General features: G+C 36.3%; 2 protein-coding genes and 1 pseudogene across 31 annotated transcripts in view; 1 reads left to right on the top strand and 2 right to left on the bottom strand.

The window, feature by feature from the left end:
* The window catches only part of LOC144284576 (disintegrin and metalloproteinase domain-containing protein 18-like), a 184,365-nt gene that overhangs the window by 129,783 nt on the left and 30,670 nt on the right, over positions 1 to 23,912 (top strand). For 9 of the 18 annotated variants that reach the window (XM_077849266.1, XM_077849270.1, XM_077849272.1 and 6 more), the window contains one exon: positions 13,748 to 13,862. The exons of 2 other annotated variants lie outside the window; for them this stretch is intronic. In XM_077849266.1, the coding sequence (XP_077705392.1) occupies positions 13,748 to 13,862 (115 nt within the window). Of the gene's footprint in view, positions 1 to 6,022; positions 6,327 to 13,747; positions 13,863 to 23,912 lie in introns of those variants that run through there. 7 more of the 18 variants (XR_013353000.1, XR_013353005.1, XR_013352999.1 and 4 more) reach the window with 3 other exon arrangements.
* Positions 1 to 23,912, bottom strand: part of LOC144284582 (uncharacterized) — a 283,713-nt gene that overhangs the window by 243,131 nt on the left and 16,670 nt on the right. For all 13 annotated transcript variants that reach the window (XR_013353010.1, XR_013353014.1, XR_013353019.1 and 10 more), the window contains exons 2-3: positions 14,002 to 14,073; positions 4,553 to 4,616 (exon numbers count right to left, since the gene is read on the bottom strand). Coding sequence is in view for 1 of the 13 variants with exons in the window: in XM_077849291.1 (XP_077705417.1) it covers positions 4,553 to 4,616; positions 14,002 to 14,073 (136 nt within the window). In the remaining 12 variants the exon portion in view is untranslated. The remainder of the gene's footprint in view (positions 1 to 4,552; positions 4,617 to 14,001; positions 14,074 to 23,912) is intronic.
* On the bottom strand, positions 2,101 to 3,997 carry LOC144285106 (malate dehydrogenase, mitochondrial pseudogene; annotated as a pseudogene).

Here is a 23,912-nt window from a genome sequence, read left to right as displayed (position 1 = left end):
GGTAAGTTTAAGTTGCATATTTGAGGCCTTTCTTGGTTTTTAAGAAAGGCCTATATTGCTATATATTTCCCTCTTAAGAGCACCTTTCCTGCATCCCAAAGGTTCTGAAAGGTTTCATTTTCATTTGTTTTATTTGTTTTTTGAAATTCTTTAATTTTCTTGTTAATCCATTCATTCTTCAGTAGGATTGTCTTTAACTTCCATGTATTTGTGTTCCTGCCATCTTTTCCCATCTTCTTGAGGGGTAAGTTTAAGTTGCATATTTGAGGCCTTTCTTGGTTTTTAAGAAAGGCCTATATTGCTATATATTTCCCTCTTAAGAGCACCTTTCCTGCATCCCAAAGGTTCTGTCAAGTTTTCATTTTCATTTGTTTTATTTGTTTTTTGAAATTCTTTAATTTTCTTGTTAATCCATTCATTCTTCAGTAGGATTGTCTTTAACTTCCATGTATTTGTGTTCCTGCCAAATTTTGTCTTGTGATTGAGTTCAAGTTTTAAAGCATCATGGTCAGAAAATATGCATGGAATCCAAACTTTTGATATCAGTTGAGATGTGAGTTGTGACCTAGTATGTGATCTATTCTGGAGGAAGTTCCACGTGCACTCAAGAAGAATGTGTTTTCTGTTGCTTTAGGATGAAATGCTTGAATGTATCTGTCAAGTTCATCTGGTACAGTGTGCCATTCAAAGCCTTTTTGATCTTCTTAGATGATCTGCCCATTGCTGTGAGTAGGGTGATAAAGTCCCCTACTATTATTGTGTTATTATCAGTTTGTTTCCTTAATTTTGTTATTAAATGTTTTATATGATTGGTTTCTCCCAAGTTAGGGGCATAAATATTTACAATTGCTAGATCTTATTGTATAGGCCCTTTAATTATAATATAGCATTCTTCTTCATCTCTTATAATCTTTGGTTTAAAATCTAGTTTGTCTGATTAAGGATTCCTACTCCAGGTTAGTTTTGATGTCCATCAGCATGATAAACAATTCTCCATACCTTAACTTTAAATCTGAAGGTGTCTTTGGGTCTACAATGAGTCTATTGTAGACAGCTTATCAATGGGTCTTATTTTTTTAACCTAATCTGATACTTTGTGTCTTTTGATTGGAGCATTTAGCCCATTTACATTCAGAGTACTTATTGAAAGATATGAATTTATTGCTATTGTATTACTTGTAAAGTCACTGTTTCTGTAATTTTTTTCCTTTCTGGTCTTTGTTCCTTTTGGGCTCCCTTTTTTCTCAAAGGATCTGCTTTAATATGTCCTGCAGGGCTGGTTTAGTGTTCATAAATTCCTTTAATTTTGTTTGCCCTGGAAACTCTTTATCTCTCTTTCTATACTGAATGACAGCCTTACTGGATAAAGTATTCTTGGCCGCATATTTTCTCCATTTAGCACATTGAATATGTCATGTCAGTCCTGTCTGCCCTGCCATGTCTCTGTAGACATGTTTGCTGCCAGCCTTAGTTCCTGCCTTTGGAGGTTAAGGACCTCTTTTCCTGAGCTGCTTTCAGAATTTTCTCTTTATCTCTGAAATTTGTGAGCTTCGCTATTATATGTTAGGGTGTTGACCTATTTTTATTGATTTTAAGGGCGGGGGGCTTCTCTGTGCCTTGTGGACTTGAATGCCTGCTTCCTTCATGAGATTAGGGAAGTTCTTAGCTCTAATTTGTTCAAATACACCTTCTACCCTTCTGTCTCTCTCTTCCTCTTCTGAGACCCCTATTATTCAAATATTATTTTGCTTTATGGTATTGTTGATTTCTTCAAGTCTCCCTCTTTGATCCAATAGTGTTTTTTCCCTCTTTTTTCAGCTTCCTTATTTTCCATCATTTTGTCATCTATATCACTGACTTTCTCTTCTGCCTCATTTATCCCAGCAGTTAGAGCCTCCATTTTTTATTGTATTTCAGTATTCTCTGTAAAAAAAATATATATATATAATATATATTATAAATATATATTATAAATATATATTATAAATATATAATAAATAAATATAACTATATATTATAACTATATATATTTTATATATATTATATATATAAAAAATATATATTTTAAAGAAAATGGAAGCCTGCTTTTATTGATGCACACATCGATGGACCTGTGATTGGAAAGGGCAGTGATGTTAACATGATACTTGTAGTTAACGCAACAGAAACATGAGGGCAGGAGATGGCTTTGCAGGGACACGATGCCTTCATAAGTTAGGGAAATGGACTGCTAGCTGGCTGCCCTCTCATTTCGTGTTCTTCACAAACTCCTCTTCCTTCCTGATGGAGGCCTTCAGCTCCAGGATGGCTTCTGCTATCATCTTCTCTTCAAAATGGGAGATCTTGCCAATGCCTGGATTCTTCTCGATGTCCTTTTTCCCCAGCAGTAACGGTGTGGAGAAATAGGCACAGTCTGCTTCCTGGGATTTAACAAAGGAACATTCGACATCTCCTTCTTTCCCATCCATTGCATCCACAAGGGAGAAGACAAACCGGGCTCCAGCATATGCCATGGACAGGGTGGCAGAGCCTGCTCCAGCTTTGGCCTTCACCACCTCCGTGCCGGCCTCCTGAATCCGCCCAGTGACGGCTGTCAGCGGATCCTGGGGAAGGTCCACCTTGGGAGTGCACTGAGAGATCAGGGGGATGATGGTCTTCCCGGCATGACCGCCAATGACAGGAACATTGACTCGCGCGGGATCCAAACCCTTTAGTTCTGCAATGAAAGTGTTGGCCCTGACAATGTCCAGGGTCGTGACCCCGAAGATTTTTAATTTATTTTTTATTGGTGTTCAATTTACTAACATACAGAATAACCCCCAGTGCCCGTCACCCATTCACTCCCACCCCCCGCCCTCCTCCCCTTCCACCACCCCTAGTTCGTTTCCCAGAGTTAGGAGTCTTTACGTTCTGTCTCCCTTTCTGATATTTCCCACACATTTCTTCTCCCTTCCTTTATATTCCCTTTCACTATTATTTATATTCCCCAAATGAATGAGAACATATAATGTTTGTCCTTCTCCGACTGACTTACTTCACTCAGCATAATACCCTCCAGTTCCATCCACGTTGAAGCAAATGGTGGGTATTTGTCATTTCTAATAGCTGAGTAATATTCCATTGTATACATAGACCACATCTTCTTTATCCATTCATCTTTCGATGGACACCGAGGCTCCTTCCACAGCTTGGCTATTGTGGACATTGCTGCTAGAAACATCGGGGTGCAGGTGTCCCTGCGTTTCATTGCATCTGTATCTTTGGGGTAAATCCCCAACAGTGCAATTGCTGGGTCGTAGGGCAGGTCTATTTTTAACTGTTTGAGGAACCTCCACACAGTTTTCCAGAGTGGCTGCACCAGTTCACATTCCCAGAAGACCCCGAAGATTTTATTGGGGTCGTAAGCTCCGTGTTTCTTGAAAACCTCCGTTGCAATTGGGATGGTGGATTTGACCGGATTTGAAATGACGCAGATCATGGCCTCGGGGCAATGCTGGGCGCAGGCCGCAGTCAGGGTGGCCACAATTGACGCAGTGGTGTTGAACAGGTCATCCCGTGTCATGCCGGGTTTTCTTGGGACCCCGGCTGGAATCACCACCGCATCGCAGCCTTTGAGGCAATCCGGCAGCTGCTCAGGTCCGAGGTGGCCTTTCACGGTTGCTCTGGTCTCGGCGTGGCTCGGATCTGCGGCCACTCCGGTGTATGAGCAATACCGTAGAGGGTCAGGCGGCTCCCTAAGGGGCTGTTCTTGAGAGGCCGCGCAAGGGGCCGCCCCATTCCTCCGGAAGCCCCAAGCACAGCTCCTTTAGCATTGCTCTGGGCGGGGCGGGCGAGGGCGGAGAGCACGGTTGGTTGTCTGGAGCAGAGCTATACAGAGCAATGGGCGTAGGCCGTTTGGCATCTCTGCCCTTATGGTGGGTTTCGACTTTGATGGCACGCCCAGACTCTATCAGACTGACCTCTCGGGGACATACCATGCCTGGAAGGCCAATGCCATAGGTCGGGGTGCCAAGTCAGTGCGTGAATTTCTGGAGAAGAATTATACTGATGAAGCCATTGAGACTGAGGACCTGACCATTAAGCCGGTTATCAAGGCCCTCCTGGAAGTGGTTCAGTCTGGTGGCAAAAATATTGAACTGGCTGTTATGAAGCGAGATCAACCCCTCAAGATTTTAAATCCTGAAGAAATTGAAAAATATGTTGCTGAAATTGAAAAAGAAAAAAGAAGAAAATGAAAAGAAGAAACAAAAGAAAGCATCATGATGATGGAATCTTGTAGTGATTTTTAAATTCAGATCATGGAGGATTCTCAAAAATGATATGTAGGCATTTCCATTCCATTTACTGTCCGTGTGTCCTGCAATAAATTTGTTTGTTGACCTTTTCCAAAAAAAAAATTAATTTTGGCTTGATAAGATTTTAGTTCTTTTACTTATATGGTAAGGGATTCTCTACTGTCGTCTATGCTTTTTTCAATCCCAGCTAGTATCTTTATAGTCATGTTTTGAATTCTAGTTCTGATATCTTACTTATATCCATATTGGTTAAATACCTGGCAGTGAGTATTGCCTCTTGCTCTTTCTTTTGGGGTGAGTTTCTCTGTCTTGTCATTCTGTCTAGAAAAGAATAGATGAAAGAGAGAGAGAAGACCAATTAGATCAAGTTGATTGTACCAGTTTGGCCACTTATGTACTTACTGATTTTCTGCCTGCAGGATTTGTCAATTATAAATAGAGATATGTTAGAATCTCCAACTGAAACAGTGAATTTATCCTTTACTCCTACAGTTATTTCAGGTTCTGCCTCATAAACTTGACCCCTTGTTATTAGTTGCATTTTTATGGAACTTTGGATTTTTATACCTTCTTTTTCCTTATGTAATCCCCTCTTAAGCTCTGAAAATTTTCTCTTTGACTAGTGTTACCACGGTAAATCTTTCACCATCTCCTACTTTTAGTCTACCTGTGACTTTATACTTAAAGTGCATTTTTGGTAGATAACATTCTTGTTTATTTACCCACTCTGAAAATCTCTTTTAAAAATGGTATTTAGGGGCAGCCTGAGTGGCTCAGCGGTTTAGCACCTGCCTTCAGCCCAGGGCGTGATCCTGGAGACCCAGGATCGAGTCCCACGTCTGGCTCCCTGCATGGAGCCTGCTTCTTCCTCTGCCTGTGTCTCTGCCTCTCTCTCTCTCTCTGTGTGTGTGTGTCTCTCATGAATAAATAAATAAAATCTTTTTAAAAAATGGTATTTAGGGGATCCCTGAGTGGCACAGTGGTTTAGCGCCTGCCTTTAGCCCAGGGTGCGATCCTGGAGACCCAGGATCGAGTCCCACATCAGGCTCCTGGTGCATGGAGCCTGCTTCTCCCTCTCTCTCCCTCTCTCTCTCTCTCTCTCTCTCTCTCTGTGTGTGTGACTATCATAAATAAATTTAAAAAAATGGTATTTAGACTATTGCTTTTAAAAGTAATTACTGAACCCTTGCCACTGCACTTTCAGCTGCCCTGAAACACCTTTGGTGTTTGTGAATCCTCTGAAGCACCTTCTTTGCTAGAGACCAGCACCGCCATGCCCTAGCAGCAGTTCCATAGGCCTATCTGCTAGCTTCACATGATACAGGCTGCCTCGGGGTTGTTAGTGGTCACTTAGTAGTGAGGAAGGTGCTGTGGTCACTGCCTGCCCTCCCACAGCACCCTAGGGTGGGTACACAGATAAATATGGCAAAGTGGTGGTAGCCGGCACCAAACTTGACTAGATGGGATGAGCAGGCGGGTCAGTTGCTGGAGCCCCATGACGTGGATGCCAGGCTTTCTCCTTGGCAACTTGACCTGGTGACCTTGGCCTGGCACCCAAGAGTTCAGACCACAGACTCTGAAGGTCACTGAGGTCTGCCCAAAGAGCAGGAAGCAATGGATGGACAGAACGTGGAGGGCATTGCTGAAGTTTTCTGATGTTTCATTTGTATGGAGAAATTCTGGGATGCATGCCTATGTTCTCATTGCTCTAAGCTTTGTTGTTTCAGCTGTATCAGACACATTCGGACAGAGCAGAGGGCTCAATGTCCTCATTGCCAGGCTGCACTCCAGATAGGAGAACTAGCAAACTGTCGTTGGGCAGAAGAAGTAATACAGCAGCTTGATACTCTTCAACTCTGCAGTCTCACCCAACATAAAGAAAATGAAAAGGACAAATGTGAAAATCATCATTAAAAATTTAGTGTATTTTGCTGGAATTGTAAGAAATGTGTTTGTCATCCACATGCATTTGGGGAGGAATGCATGGTGGACTTAACCTTTAAACCTTTTGCAGAAATTTATGAATAGCATTTTACTAAAGTAAATGAAGAGGTAGGCAAAATACTTCATTGCCATCTCATGGAACTGATCAGCTTAGTTCAAGAAGTAGAACAAAATGTAGAAGCTGTTCAAAAGCCAAAAGATGAGTGTGTTTGAGAAATTAAGAATGCAGTGTAGATGATGATTGCATGGTTAAACACACAGCTGAAGAATAAGCTCCTAACACTAATGGGTCAGAAGACATCTTTAACACAAGAAACAGAGCTCTTAGAATCCTTACTTCAGGAGGTAGAGCACCAGCTGAGGTCTTGAGTAAAAGTGAGTTGATATCTAAAAACTCAGAGATCCTCATGATGTTTCTGCAAGATTATTGAAAACCCATGACATCCTTTGTTACCACTCTTGTTCCACCAGACTTTGGCAGGTGCTGGCTCATATCTCAGGTCATTTGAAATAAAATCTTTGTAGATGGATTAATCTGCTTGGACTGACATAACAGAATACCAAAGACTGAGTGGTTTCCACTATAGAAGTTTATTCCCTCACAGTTCTGGAGGCAGGAAATCCAAGATCAAGGGTCTAGGAAATTTGATTTCTGATGAGGCCTCTTGTTGGATTGCAGACAGCCACCTTCTCCCTGCATCCTCCCAAGACCTTTTCTTTCAAGCACAGAGTTCAGTGTCTGGTGTCTTTTCCTCTTCTAATGGCATGAGCTTTATTGAGTTAGGCTCCGTCCCATCCCTACCATCTCAGTTTATTACTGCCCTAAAGGTCCTATCTCCAAACACATTGGCGTTAGGGCCTCAATATATGAATTTTGGGAGATACAATTCAGTCCATAACATTTGTATTTTGTTCTTTTTAAATATCCTTATTTGGGGCAGCCACAGTGGCCTAGCAGTTTAGTGCTGCCTTCAGCCGAGGGCCTGATCCTGCAGTCCCGGGATCAAGTCCCATGTCGGGCTCCCTGCATGGAGCCTGCTTCTCCCTCTGCCTGTGTCTCTGCCTCTCTCTCTCTGTATGTCTTTAATGAATAAATAAATAAATAATCTTAAATAAAAATAAAAATATATCCTTATTTGATTCCTAAGATGAGAGATTAAACCACTGTGTCAGATAAAAATATATTGGTATGACAGATTTTAGTCCAACTTATAATTTAAAGATGGCTTATGGAATATTGCCAAGTCTTTCTCGTATGTTGAGAGCTGTGGTACTTTTAGGAAATAGCCTTTGTTTTAAAAAATATTTATGTGTTTAACTGCCCTTTCTTTTTTCTTTAATATGTGATGCCCTCTGATGGCCACAGGGCATTGATGGTACTAAACAGTGTAGTGCAAGCCAGGGTTCTTCAACCTTGACACTGTTGATCAGGATAATTCTTTGTGGCAAGGAGGGAGCATTGTTGTTTATTGTAGGATGTTTCGCAGTATTCCAGTAGCACCTTTCCCTTTACAGTTGTGACAAAAGTATTTCCAGACATTTGCCAAATGCTCCCTGGGAGCAAAACTGCCCATGCTTTAGAATCACTGGTGTAACTGGACCACTCACAGTTCTATAAACAGAAGAGAAAATTCTCTTGACAATCAGAACTCAGATAGTTCTCATTGACCAATAAGTCTTCATTTCTCTAAATAAACAAACCAGGTATAATATTCCTATTTTAATAAAGCACTGAAAATTATTAAGAAGACTTGATATTTGTTATCTTTAGATAAATTTGGGTGAACTAAGACTGTTCACCAATATCCTAAGGCTGCCTCTTTGATAATATGGTCAGTCATTTCAGTTTTAAAGAATACTTTTTCTGAACCTCCATCACCAGGGAATGAAATATAAGTTTTGACATAAATACCAGATATTTATGTCAAAATGTTATAAACATTTTTCATTTGAAACTCTGGTGCATGGATCAGAACCGGCTGGAGTGTTTGTCCAAAATACAAGTTCCCAGGCCTCTTCCCTGATCATCTTTGGTGGGGGCGTCCAGAAGATGAATCTTGGGCATCCTGAGTAATCTGAACTAAAGTTTGGGGACTGTAAATAGAGATAAACTCCTATGCTGGTACTGCTTGCTCATTAGGCAGGTACCTCTACATTAGACTTCTTATCAGTCTTTCTTACATCCAGTGATTGTTTTGCTTTCTAACTACCCAAGTGACTCAGAACCCCAACAGTCCCTTCCTTTTCATTACCTCTTTTGTTGGGTATAAATGGAAGGGACTGAAATTGGGAAGGCAAGAGAGCAAGGGAGGAAGGCAGGAGGAACATCAATAAAGAGGAAACTACCAAAAAATTAACAAAAAAGTATGACAATTAAGGACCTTTCCATGGATAAAGTTCACCTTAAGACCCTCTCTCTCTCCCCAGTAATGCTTATTACTGCCTTCCAGAAATTTTGGCTTGTAACTTAACTGTAATTTTTAAAGAAACTCAGGTTATAGATGGCAGAGAGATCCAATTAAGAAAAGCCAACATTTATTGACATTAAGTTACAGATCAAATTTTAGTTGTGTGAAAGCAGTGGTGAATGTTCCTAAGCTTTGTGGATCATGAGACTGGATTGCCTTAAGTTACATTTTGAAGAATAAAAAGTCACTGAACAACAAAAACAGCAAAGTAATTATTGATATAATTAGATTGATATCTACCTTCTATGCTACAGTTTTCTATTAGTTGCCCTTGTTTTTCATTTATATTTTATCTTCCATTCTTTTTCTGTCTTTTCTGTTTTGAATTCAACATTTTATAGGATTCAATTTTTACTTTTCTATCAGTAAATCAACTATACTTAGAAATTTTTATGGGTACTTTGTAACAGAGTATTCCCAATCTCTCACTTTCATGACTTATATTTCTGTAATTCATTTTTCTTACCTATAAGCTATAATCACCAAATACAATGTTGCCATTATTTTGATCAAACTATTATTTCTTACATCAATTAAGAATAAGAAAAATAAAAGATTTTTTTACCTTCCTTTATTCCTTCTCTTTTACTCTTTTTTCTTTATGTATGTATGAGTTTCTAATCTATATCAGCCTTAATTGAAGCATTTCTTGCAGAGCAGATCTATTCGTGAAAAATTTTTTGAAAGTTTGTTTGAGAAAGCTTTTATTTCTCCTTCTCTTTTGAATAATAATTTTAATGGATATACATTCAAGGTGGATATTTGTTTTTCTTTCAATATTTTAAATATTTCACTCCATTCTCTTCTTACTTCCCTGATTTCTGAAGAGAAGTCCCATGTAATTCTCACCAATGCTCTTCTACAGATAAAATTATTATTTGTTACTTCTTTCAAGATTTTCTCTTCCCTTTCTATTTTCTGGTTTGAATATGTTAATTGTACATGCATTTTTGAAATATTTACCCTCCTTGGTATTCTCTGAAGTTTCTAGTTATAAGGTTTTGTATCTGTCATTAATTTTGGGAAATGCTGCTTCAAATATTTTTCTGTTCCTTTCTTTTTTTTCTCCTTTTGGTATTCCCGTGACATGCATGTTAAGTATTTTTTAATTGTCCCACCCTTCTTGGATATTCTGTTATAACTTTTTAATTATTTTTTCTTCTTTGATTCCAGTTTTGGAATTTTCTATTGATGTTTCCTCAAGCTCACTAATTATTTCTTTGGCTGTATACAGATGATCCCATCAAAGGAATTCATTTATTCCATACTTATTTTGATTTCTGGCATTTTAAATATATTTTTTTAGAGTTTCTATCTCTCTACTTACATTACCCATCTGTTCTTTTACATTGTCTACTTTCCCCTAGCACATCAACCATGGTTGCTTTAGACCTCTGGTCTCATAATCCCAACATCTCTGCCATCTGTCTGACCTGCACCTTGTTCTATCTCTTCAAATTATACTTTTTGTCTTTTAGTATAGTTTGTAATCCTACAGAAATGGTCCATTTATATCCATCAAGGGATGACATTTCCTGCTTGCTAGATTATACAGAGGTCTGGTCCTTGCAAGTTAATGTCAGACATTCCTCTCCTAAAGTTACATAAAAACAAAATATGGAGTTACAAAGGTTACAATAATACTAGCTTTTATACTAATATTTTAAAAAATTTATTAGTTTCTTATCATGTAGAAAATAAATAGTAGAGTTATAATTGTAACTTTAGCTTTTAAAAATGCTTATGAATTTATCTTTATTGAGATCTTTACTTCCTCATGTAGCTTTAAATTAGAATATACTGTCCTTTCAAGTCACTCTGCCAGAGACTTTTTTACTGTTATTTACAGGGGAGCTCTAGTAATAATGAATTCCCTTAGTTTTTGTTTCTTTGGGAATTACTTAATTTCTTCCTTATGTTTGAAGAACAGTTTTGCCAAATATACCATTCTTGGTTGACAGGTGTTTTGTTTTTTCTCTTATTTTTCTATTAGCACTTTAAGTATGTCAGCCAATTTGCCTGCTGATTTCCAAATTTTCTCATAAGAAAGCTGCTGATAATCTTACTTAAGATCCCTTGTATGTGACAAGGTTTTGTTTTGGTGGTTTTTTGTTTTGTTTTGTTTTTTGCTTTTTAGGTATTCTTTATTCATGAAAGACAGAGAGAGAAGCAGAGGCACAGGCAGAGAGAGAAGCAGGCTCCCTGTGGGGATCCAGATGTGGGACTTGATCCCAGGTCTCTGGGATCATGACCTAAGCCAAATGCTCAACCACTGAGCCACCCAGGCTTTCCTGTTTGTGACAAGTTACTTCTATCGCTGCTTTCTAAATTCTCTCTAAATTTAAAAGCCTAGAGATGCCTGGGTGGCTCAGTGGTTGAGCATCTGCCTTTGGCTTGGCATGATCCTGGAATCCCAGGATTGAGTCCCACATCAGGCTTTCTTCATGGAGCCTGCTTCTCCCTCTGCCTATGTCTCTGCCTCTCTGTGTGTGTGTCTTTCATGAATAAATAAATAAATAATCTTTAATTTAAAAAATATTTTAAAAATAAAATAATAAATTTAAAAGCCTTTGGCTAAAGGCTTTTAAAGTTTGATTATACTATGTAACAGTGTGAGTCTGAGTTCATCTTAAAGTTTGTGGGCTTCCAGATGCTTATATTCATGTTACTCATTGAATTTGGGAAGTTTTCAGTAATTATTTCTTCATATATTCTCTCTTCTGAAATGCAAAAGGTTGTTCTTCAAGATTAAAAAAAAAAGATACTAACAACATGAAAACACATTAAAGCATAAAATCACTGTAAAAATTAAAATATATTCAAATTCATGATACTCTAATATTTTAATGTTAGCATGTAAATTACTTTAAACCCTGGTATAATAATTAAGGGACTAAGTTTTAAAATTAACTAGGTACAAAAATGTGTTAATGGGTACACCATACAAAATGATGGAAATTGTGGCATTAGTTACACAAAATGTGGGAGGAGGAGTAATTAAAGTGTAGAATATTTGTATAAGCTCAAAGTTGGGTTGTCATCAGCTTAAGATAGACTGTTACATCTATAAAATATTTTATGTGAGCCTCGTGATAGCCACAAATAAAAAGCCTATATTAGGCACACCAAAGAGAAAGAGAAAGTAATCAAAGCATAGAAGTGATTTGATTTTTAAAAAATCAATTCACAAAGGAGAACAGAAAGAGGAAAAACAGAACAAAGAAACCATCAGAGGGACTCCTAGGTGGCTCAGGGAATGAGCATCTTCCTTCTGCTCAGGTCAGGATCCCAGGTCCTGGGATAGTGTCTCTCATGGTGCTCCTTACAGGGAGCCTGCTTCTCCCTCTGCCTATGTCTCTTCCTCTCTCTGTGTGTCTCTCATGAATAAATAAATAAAATCTTTTAAAAAACCCACCAGAAAACGAGAAAAACAAAGGCAATAGTAAATCGTTACAAATCCATAATTACTTTAAACATAAATTAATTTAATTTTTATTAAAAAACAACATCAAATGATATACTGCCTACAGTGATTTACTATACTTTTAAGGACACACTTAGGCTGAACATGGAGGAATAGGAAAGATTTTCCATGCAAATGGTAACCAAAAGGCAATAGTGTGGCTATACTTATATCAAAGAAAATATACACTTTAAGTAAAAAATTGTCAACAAAGACAGGAAGGGCACTATATAATGATAAAAGACTCAATTCATCAAGACGATATAAAAATTAGAATAGACATGCACCTGAATTCCAAACATCTAAATATATAAAGGAAATATTAACAAAATTGAAGGAGAGAAATAGAGAGCGATACAGTAGTAGGAAGGAAGCACAGAAAATTTTTTTTAGTGATGGTGAGTGGAATTTAATTAGTGGGTGAGAACTCTCAGTTTTATGCAAACTAAACTGTTTGAATTTTACAATATTTTATTTATCTAATTTACTTTATTTTTTTAAATTTGTTTTTAAAGATTTTATTTATTTATTCATAAGAAACACAGAGAGAGAGAGGCAGAGACACAGGCAGAGGGAGAAGCAGGCTCCATGCAGGGAGCCTGATGTGGGACTCGATCCTGGGTCTCCAGGATCACACCCTAGGCTGAAGGCAGCGCTAAACTGCTGAACCACCTGGGCTGCCCTACCTAATTTACTTTAAAATGAAAATTAATACTCAACTTTAAATGTAAAAGCAGAATAACATGTAAACACCATAGGTGTAAACGTCTAGAATTGCAAGTTTATCATAAAGTTTTATTTTATTATTCATTTTAAATATTTTTTACATCTATTTTATTTTGGAAAATGTGTTCACTTAAAAATGAAATACAAATAGCTGATCACTAAAGTAACATTTTAAAAAGGGCATTAGGATAAGAAATTAAAGTTTCCAGGAGTGCCTGGGTGGCTCAGTGGTTGACCATCTCCCTTCAGCTGAGGGCGTGATCCCAGGTCCTGGGATTGAGTCCCACATCAGGCTCCCTGTAGGGAGCCTGCTCCTTCTTCTGTCTATGTCTCTGCCTCTCTGTCTGTGCCTCTTATGAATAAATAAATAAATAAAATCTTAAAAAAATAAATTAAAGTGTCCAAGTCAATTGGTAGCAATATTATTACAATATTTTCTATAGAAATTAAAATTTAGAAGTAGAAAATCCAGAAGTGGTGATAGCAAATGCTCACAAAATAACTAAATGAGATATTTTTGAAAAATTCTAAATTCATCCAATGTTGTACTCTCTTCTGTGAATACAATGGCCATAATTTATTGAATCCTGTGTTTAAAAATGATTGGGGAAGGGTAAAATAGTTATCAAAAATGGTCCATATATGGAGGTCATAAGTATACTATCATGTAGGTAGTGATTTTTTTCATTAACTATTATGTTAAAATTTTCACTACTTTTTCTAACCTATTTCTCATACAGTATTTAGAAACTTAGAAAAATAGTGATTTTATTCTTTTGAACATATACATAAGATACAAAAACTAACATAATTTATAGTAATTATATGGCTTTTTTGTTTGTTTGTTTCAGATATGTAATAATTTGGGTAACTGTCATTGCTTTCCTGGCTATAGGCCTCCATATTGTGAATTCCAGATTGGTTCACCAGGGGGAAGTATTGATGATGGAAATGTTAAGAAATCTGGTGAGTAGAAATGACACTTTTAAAGTACATGCAGTTTGTTTTTTTTTGTGTGTGTGTACATGCAGTTTTATGAGATACTTAAAGGACTATAATGCTCAGTCAAATCTTTCATGATCACCTGAGTAATTAAGAGAGTTACCTTGATCTGGAGAAAAGGGAGCCCTCTTACACTGTTGGTGGGAATGTGAACTGGTGCAGCCACTCTGGAAAACTGTGTGGAAAAAAAAAACAAACTGTGTGGAGGTTCCTCAAAGAGTTAAAAATAGACCTGCCCTACTACCCAGCAATTGCACTGCTGGGGATTTACCCCAAAGATACAGATGCAGTGAAACGCCGGGACACCTGCATCCCGATGTTTATAGCAGCAATGGCCACGATAGCCAAACTGTGAAAGGAGCCTCGGTGTCCATCGAAATATGAATGGATAAAGAAGATGTGGTTTATGTATACAATGGAATATTACTCAGCCATTAGAAATGACAAATACCCACCATTTGCTTCGACGTGGATGGAACTGGAGGGTATTATGCTGAGTGAATCGGAGAAGGACAAACATTATATGGTCTCATTCATTTGGGGAATATAAAAAATAGTGAAAGGTAATAAAGGGGAAAGGAGAAAAAATAAGTGGGAAATATCAGAAAGAGAGACAGAACATGAAAGACTCCTAACTCTAGGAAACGAACTAGGGGTGGTGGAAGGGGAGGGGGTCGGGGGGTGGGGGTGACTGGGTGACGGGCACTGAGGTGGGCACTTGACCGGATGAGCACTGGGTGTTATTCTGTATGTTGGCAAATTGAACACCAATAAAAAATAAATTTATTTAAAAAAAAGAGAGAGTTACCTTGAATAGTGGCTTTAATTAAATTAGTATTACACAATATTTGTAATGAGATTTTCTCAGATACTTAGTTTTCATCAACTTAGTTTAATACATCAGAAACAGTCCTCAGGTTTTAATTAATGTCAAAGCAAGAAATAAGATGATGAACTTAATGAATAAATAATAGATGTGCTCTGACTGTTATACCAATAAACTATCCCTCTTGTCTCTCTTCTTGTGCCTCCATATTCCCTAATACACAACAATATTGAAATTAGTCCAGTTAATAACCCCACAATGACCTCTAAGTGCCCAAAGGGAAAAAAAGTCACATGTTTCTGACTTTAACTCAAAAGTTCCAAATGAGTAAGCTTAGTGAGGAAGACATATCGAAAGCCAAGACAGGCCAAAAGCTAGGCTGCTTGCACTAGTTAGCCAAGATGAGAATGCAAAGTTTTTGAAGAAAATTAAAAGTGCTAATCCAGAAATATACAAATAATAAGAAAGCAAAATAGCCTTACTGCTGAAATGGAGAAAGTTTTAGTAGTCTGGATAGATCAAACCAGCTAGAACATTCCTTTAAGCCAGGCAATGCCCAATCCAGAACAAGGCCCTAATTTTCTTCAATTCTTCAAATGCCAAGAGGTTTGAGGAAGCTGAAGAAGAAAAGTTTAAAGCTAGCAGATGTTGGTTCATGATGTTGAATAACAGAAGTTATCACCATAACATAAAAGTGCAAAGGAAAGCAGCAAGTGATGATGTAGATACTGTAGCAAGTTAGCCAGAAGATTTAGCTAAGAAAACTAATGAATGTGGCTACACTAAACAACCGATTTTCAATGTAGACAAAACAGTCTTCTATTGGAAGAAAATGCTGTCTATGAGTTTCAGAGCTAGAAAGGAAAAGTCAATGCGTGGCTTCAAAATTTCAAAGGGTGGGCTGAGTCTCTCCTATTAGAGACTTATGCAGCTGGTGATTGAGTTGAAGCCAGTGCTCACTTACCATTCTGAAAATCCAAAAAATCCTTAAGAATTATGCTGCAACTACTCTGCATGTCCTCTATAAATGGAACAGAAAAGCCTGGGTGACAGTACATCTGTTTACAGCATGGTTTACTGAATATTTTAAGCCAACTGTGGAAGCCTGCTGTTGAGAAAAATAGTTGCTTTTCAAAATATCATTGCTGATTAACAATGTGCCTGATACCCTAAGAGTTCTGATGGAGATGTACAATGAGATTAATGTTGATTTCATGCCTGCTAAAAAAAAAAAACAAAAAAAAACAAACAAAAAAAACCATTCATTCTAAAGCCCATGGATGAAGGAGTAATTTTAACTTTCAATCCTATTATTTAGGAAATCCATTTCATAAATTTATGGCAGCTATACATAGTCTATAGTGATTCCTCTGATAGAGCAAACGAAATTGAAAACCTTCTGGAAAGGATTCACCATTTTAAATGTAATTAAGAGCATTTGTGATTCACTGGAAGAGAAAATATCAACATTAACAGGAATTTGGAACAAGTTGACTCCAATCCTTACATAGATGACTTTGGTGGCTCAAGTCTGGTGGAGGAAGTAACTGCAGATGTGGTTAAATAACAAGAAAATTAGAAGTGGTACCTGAAGATGTGACTGTATTACTGCAATCTCATTATAAAACTAACTATTGAGGAGTTGCTCCTTATGGATGAGCAAAGAAAATGGTTTGCTGAAATAGAATCTACTCCTGCTCAAGGTGCTATGAAGATTGTTGAAATGACAGCATAGAATTTAGTATATTAGTTAAACTTAGTTCATAAATCAGAGTTTTAATTTTAAAAGAAGGTATACTATAGGTAAAATGCTATCAAATAGCATTACATGCTACAAAAAATCATTCATGAGAGGAAGAGCCAGCACATACACAGATAAGGCACTCTCCTGCTGCATTGCTGAAGCTCAGAGGCTTGTGTAATCAGGACATTTTTTTTTTCCTGATGTTTTTCTGAAGCTGGTAAGCATGTTCTTCCCCATGCACTCTCTAGTTGCCTTGTTAAAGTGAATGGTTGCACACAATCCACAGAGGAGACACCCTTTGATTTAACCTGGTGGGCAAGAATGCAGGCATTCCAGACCTCCATGGAACCATAAAAATCAGAAAGAGTTTTTGACAGACCACCATCAATAGGATAGTGCACAGACAGCAAACTGAAACACAACCGTAGTCTTCCTATGGAGAGGCCTATTTAGGTAGCCTGGAGTTTAGGCTTGAGGGACAGTCTTTAAGTTTCCCACAAATGTAGAGGCTAAGGAGGTACTCCCAGAAAATGTAGTCAGGGAGACACCATCCTTGTGCACACCTTTGGCTTCACTAGAGCTCAAGAACACTTCCTAGAAAATGTCTGACACCCATGCAGCCCCCAGGGGATAGCTTTAGATCTCCTGGTCTCAACACCAGCAGAGGTTATGATTATGGCCTCACAGGACTGCATATATTTATATATATTAAAAGCCGATGCCTGAGGGTCTGGCATTCAAGCAGCCTGAAACTAAGTGTTAAACGAGATTCCTCCCTTTGGATCACAACAGGTCGTGGCACACACTAAACAACAGGGGACTATTGAGAATAAACATGCAGTTTAGAAAATCAGAAAAGTTCAAGAAATAACCAAGAGTTAGAACAAGATTCGAATGAGAATAATTATCATCTACAAGGTCACTACTTCAAGACTGAGAGGTAGATATTTTGCCTAAAACACAGAAATAAACACAAACAAAATAAGGAAAAGAGAAATACATTCCAAATTAAACAAGATAAACTTTCAGAAAAATATCTTAATGATATAAAGATAATTATAAAGAGTTCAAATACTCATTAAGATGCTCACCAAATGGGAAAAGAATGGATAAATACAACGAGAACTCCAAAAAAGATAGCATAAGAAAGTAACAAACATATGTCATCAAGCTGAAGAATACAACTGAAATGAAAAATACACTACAGGATTCCACAGCAGTTTAGATTAAGCAGAACAGATTAGTGAGCTGAAAGATGTAGCAACGGACATCATGAGAGTAGTAAAATTTACTTATTTATTGTATGTTTATTATTTATTTATTTACAAGTACAGTTTTCCCCTTCATGATTTGTTGAAGAGACTACTTGGGTCTTTTGTCAAATATTACTTGATGATATATGCAGGAGTTTATTTCTGGGCACTCAATTCTGTTTCATTGGTTTACATATCTATTTTTATGCCATTACCATACTGTTTTGATTACTATAGCTTTGTAGTACAGTTTGAAACCAGAAAGTGTGACGCTTCAAGTTCTGGTCTTCTTTTTCTGGATCATTTTGGCTCTTCAGGGCCTTTTGTGACTCCATACAAACCTTAGAATTTTCTATTTCTGTGATATGCCTTTGGAACTTTGATAGGGATTCCACTAAACCTATGGATGGCTTTGAGTAGTATGGACATTTTAACAATATTAATTATTTCAATCCATGAACATGGGACACATTTCCATTTGATATCATCTTCTTCCATTTCTTTCATCAAAGTTTTGTCGTTTTCAGTGTATAGATCTTTCATCTCATTGATTAAGTTTATGCCTCAATAATTTAAATTTCTTTATGTTATTGTGAATGGAATTATATTTTTCTTCAGATATTTTATTGTATATGTATAGAAACACAACTGTTTATTGGACATTGATTTACTACTTGACAACTTCACTGAATTTGTTTGGTAGATACAATTTTTTAGTAGCGTCTTTAGTATTTTCTATATACAGGACCATATTATTATCGGTGAAGACAGTTTTTCTCCTTTCTTACTGATTTGGATATTTATATATTTATCTTATTACTGTAAATGGGAGTTCCAGTACTATGTTGAACAGAGTGACAGTTTTGTCTTATTTTTCATCTCAGGTGAAAGTCTTTCAAAATTTTAGCATTATCTGTGGACTTGTATATGGTCTTTATTATGATAAGGTATCATAATAAATTTTTTGAGAGTTTATATAATGAAAAGCTTCTGTATTTTGTCAAGTGTTTTTTGTGCATTTATTGAGATGATCATAGGATTTGTATTTTTATGTCTTTAATTTATGTGGTTTCACATTTATTGATTTATATATGTTGAATAATTCTTGCATCTCAGATAAAATCCCACTTTCTCATGATGAATTATCTTTTTAATATGCTATTAAATTTGGTTTGGTAATATTTTGTTAAGATTTTGTGCATCTATATTTATGACAGATATTTGTAATTTTTTTTTCTTGTGGTATCCTTTTCTGACTTTGGTATCAGGGTAATGCTGCTTTTGTAGGATGAGTTTGAGAGTGTCTTCTCTACAATTGTGGGAGGTGTTTGAGAAATATTGCTGTTTAAATGTTTATTAGCATTTCTTTAAATGTTTATTAGCATTCACCAGTGAAGCAATCTCGTTTGGCGATTTTCTGTTTTGGGAGTTTTTGATTACTGATTCATCTCCATACTCTTATTGGTTTGTTCAGATTTTCTATTTTTTCATGTTTCAGTCTTGATTACATGTTAATAGGGATTTATCCATTGCATCTAGGTTATCCAGTTTGTTGGCTATAATTATTGATAGTAGTCTCTCATAATTATTTGTATTTCTGTGATAGTAGTCTCTGACAATTCTTTGTATTTATATGGTATCTGGTTGTATGTCTCCTCTTTTATTTCTGATTTCATTTGATTTCTTTTTCTGTTTTCTTGAGTTAGTATAGTTAAAGACTTGGGTTTTTTTACTATTTTTTTAAAAAGTCAGGTCTTAGTTTCATTGATTTTTTTCTGTTGTTTTTCTAGCCTCTATTTCATTTACTTCTTTGATGTTGGTTATTTCCTTCTACTAACTTTGAGCTTAGTTGTTGTTTTTTTCCTTCGTTCTATGAGGTATAAAATTAGGTTATTTCCATCGTTCATTCTGTTATTAATTTCTAGTTTCACACTATTGTGATCGGAAAAGATACTTGGTACGATTAAGGAACTTTTGTGCACTACTGGTGGAAATGTAACTTGGTACACCACTGTGGGAAACAGTATGAAAGGTACTCAAAAATTTGAAAATAAGAATACCATAGAATCCAATAATTCCACTTCTGGGTATTTACCCAAAGAAAGTGAAAACAATAATTCAAAAATATGTATGCAATTTTGTTTATTTCAGCATTATTTATAATAGCCAAGATAATGAAAGCAACCTAAGTGTCCATTTATATGTATTTATATAAATATAATGGAATTTTTTTATTCAGCCATGTAAAAGAATGGAATCTTGCCTTTTGCAATGACGTAGATGGACCTACAGAGTATTATTCTAAGTGAAATAAGTCAGCCAGAGAAAGACAAATACCATATGATTTCACTCATATGTAGAATTTAAGAAACAAAACAGATGAGTAGAGAGTTGGGCAGGGGTAGAGAAAAGGAGGCAGATCAAGAAATAGTTTCTTAACTATGGAGAACAAACTGATGGTTACCAGAGGGGAGGTTGTTGGGGGATGGGTAAAATAGGTGATGGGGATTAAGGAATGCACTTGCTGAGATGAACATCAGGTATTGTATGGAAGTGCTGAATCATTATATTGTATGCCTGAAGCTAATATTATACTGTATGTCAATTAATTGGAATTTAAATAAAACTTAAAAAAAGACAAATGGATAAAGATGATTTTGCTCTTTTAAAATTTGTTAAGACTTGTTTTGTGACCTATCATTATCTACCCTGGAGAAAGTATAAATGAATATGTATTCTATTGCTTTTGGATGAGTTTCTGTATGTGTCTGTTAGGACCATTTAGTCTATGGTATGATTCAGATCAATTTCCTTATTGATTATCTGAATGATCCATTCATTGCTGAAAGAAGAGTATTGTGGTCCTGTACTATTATTGTATTGTTTTCTATTTCTCCCTTCACACCTCTTACTATTTGCTTAATATATTTAGCTGTTCTGAAGTTTGGTACATGAATAAATATTTATAATTGCTATATCTTCTTGATTAATTGATCCCTTACTATAATAACCTTCTGTTTATTGCTACTGTTTTTGGCTTAAAGTCTACTTTTCTGATTTCAGTATAGCTACTTCTGATCTCTTTTAGTTTCCATTTGCATGGAATATCTTTTGCCATCTCCCTACTTTGAATCTATATATGTCATTGAAGCTGAAGTGGGTCTCTCGTAGGCAGCAAATGGTTGAGTCTTATTTCTTAACCATTCAACCTCTCAAACCCTTTTTTTTTTTTTAAGATTTATTTATTGAGAGAATGAGTGAGCAAAAGCATACATGTGAACAGGGAGAAGGACAAAGGGAGAGGGAGAGAATCTCAAACAGATTCCCCATTGAGTGTGGAGCCTGATGTGGGATTTGATCATGACCTGAGCAGAAATAGTCAGATGCTTAACCAACTAAACCACAAATGCAGTCCCATTCTATGCTTTTTAATTGACATATCCACTAACACTAAGAGTAATTATTGATAAATAAGGACTCACTAATGTCATCTTATGGTTTCATGGCTGTTTTAAAGTTCTATTTTTCTTTTATTCCTTTTTTGATTCCTTCCTTTATAAATTGATAATTGTCTTCTCTTTACCTTTTTTGTTTCTATTTTAGATTTTTCTTTGTCATTCTTATAAGGTTTACATAAAGCATAAAACATTATAAAACATAAAGCATAAAACATAATAAAACAAATAATATATATAGGTTAACTTTGATTATATACAAAACCAATATTATTTTATTCCCCTTTTATGTTTTGATGTCAAAATTTATATTTTTTATTGTGTATCCATCAAAAATTGGTGAAACTGGGGCACCTAGATGGCTCAGTGGTTGAGCATATACCTTTGACTCAGTTCACGATATTGGGGGTCCTGGGATTGAGTCCCACATCGGGCTCCTCATAGGGAGTCTGCTTCTCCTTCTACCTATGTCTCTGTCTTTCTCTCTGTCTCTGTGTCTTTCATAAATAAATAAATAAATAAATAAATAAATAAATAAAATCTTTAAAATAAACAAACAAAAAAATTGGTGAGACTATGACTATTTTTATACTTTTTGTCCTTTAACCTTTACTCTAGAGTTGAAAGCATATCATTATATTAAAATATTAGGATATTTTCAATCTGACTACATATCTTTGCCAATATGTTGTATATTTTCATATGTTTATATGTTACTAATTAGCATTCTTTTGTTTCAGCTTGAAGAAAACTTTTCAGCATTTCTTATAAGGCAGGATTGGTGGTGATACAGTTCCTCAGCTTTTGTTTGTTTGTTAGGGTAAAATCTTTATCACATTTTCAATTCAGAAGGACAACTTTGCTGGTTAAAGCATTAAATCATTCTTCCTTGGAAGTTTCTTACTTTTAGTATTTTAAATATTCATCCCATTCTCTCCTGGCCTGTAAGATATCTTCTCAGAAACCTACTGATAGCACTAGGGGAATTTCTTGTCTGAGTGAATTTTTTTTCCCTTGCTTATATAATTCTCTGTCTTTGGTATTAAAAAGTTTTATTATTATTTGTCTTAAAGAAGAGCATTTAGATTGAAATTTTGAGGTGACCTGTTTGCTTTATGAACTTGGATGTCCAAATCTCTTCCTAGGTTTGGGAATTTCTCAGCAGTTATTTCTTTAAATAAGCTTTCCATTCCTTTCTACCCCTCGTCTTCCAGGAATCCAATAATACATATGTTATATCTTTTCATGTTGTTCCATAACTCTCACAGACTTTCTTGATTCTTCTTCCTTCTGTTTTTTTTTCTTTTTGCACTTCTGATGAAATAATTTCAACTGATATTTCTTTTAGCTCACTGATTCTCTCTTCAGCTTGTTCAAGTTTGCTGTTGAAGGTCTCTATTGAATTCTTTAGTCATATATTTCAACTACTACTTTTTTAGGGTTTTTTTTCTTTTTTTTTTTCCTTCTCCTTGTTGAGCTTCTCACTTTGTTCTCATATTTATCCCTGGTATTATCATTAAATTGTTTATCTGTATTCTCTTGTAGCTCTCTGAGTATCTATAGAGCAGTTACTTTGAGTTCTTCATTGAATAATTACTTGATCACCATTTGTTTTAGGACAGTTACTGGAGGTTTACTATATTCCTTTGCCGGAGACATTTCCTGATTCTTCAGGATCCCTGTATACTTGCATAGGTGTCTATACATTTAAAGATGTGGTCACCTCTTCCAGAATGTATGTACCAATTTTAAAAAGGGGAGGATTTCACCTGTGAATGGAGCACACTTGATCATCCTATGATCCTGGGCCTGATGGTGCAGAGTACCAAGTGTAGGGCCACACAGTGGCACAGGATCCAGGGAGATGTAATGCTTTTTTGGTTCAGGCCACTGGGGTCTTCCTTATTAACAACTGTATGGTCCTTCTGAGCACCCTATGGGATCTATAGTTGCTGCAAGTGTTGTTTGGGCACTTCCAGGAACAATAGTTCAGGGTGAGCTTAAGCAATGGTGATTGCTAGACCAAGTGGTGTGAACACTTTTGGCTGCAGTGCCCAGCTGCAAGTGCCTATGTATTGGCAGAGATCAGTCTCAGAGACACTTAGGGTGATCAGGGTCAGGGAAGATAGCAAGGGCCAGTGCCAACTATGGGCTCAGGGAAGATAGCAAGGGCCAGTGCCAACTATGGGCTCACAGGAAGCGGTAGTGAATCTGGGTGTGTTTGCTTTCATGGCTTTACACTCCATCTCCAGTTGTGCATGCTTCAGCAGAGGCTAGTGATGGGCCTTTGGCTAAGAGACATCCAGATACACAGTTGGAGGAACTCTCTTCAGCTGCACTGATAAAGTGTTTGTATTTAGAATATACAAAAAAATTATATTAAGGATATATAAAGAATCCCTGAAACAATAAAAAGCAAACAGCCTTACAAAAAGTGAACAAAATACTTTAATTGAAAATTCATCAAAGAAGATAAGATAGATGACAAATAAGCTCATGTACAATTGCCCAGCATCATTTTTCATTGGGAAAATTAAATCAAAATTAAATATAATTACCTCTCTATTAGAAATTGGTTAAATGTAAACCAATACATACATACATGACTGCTGTTGTAATGTAAAATTGCAGTTTCACAGTTTCTTAAGAAGATAAACATTCATCTATCATATAATCCAGTCATTTCATTATTTACTGAAGACATAGAATCCTTATGCCAATACAAAGCTTTGTATA

This window comes from Canis aureus, chromosome 15, assembly GCF_053574225.1.
Source record: "Canis aureus isolate CA01 chromosome 15, VMU_Caureus_v.1.0, whole genome shotgun sequence".
Classification (NCBI taxonomy): Eukaryota; Metazoa; Chordata; class Mammalia; order Carnivora; family Canidae; genus Canis; species Canis aureus.
The sequence above is the reverse complement of the archived record's forward strand: the minus strand, read 5'-3'. Positions and strand labels throughout refer to the sequence as shown.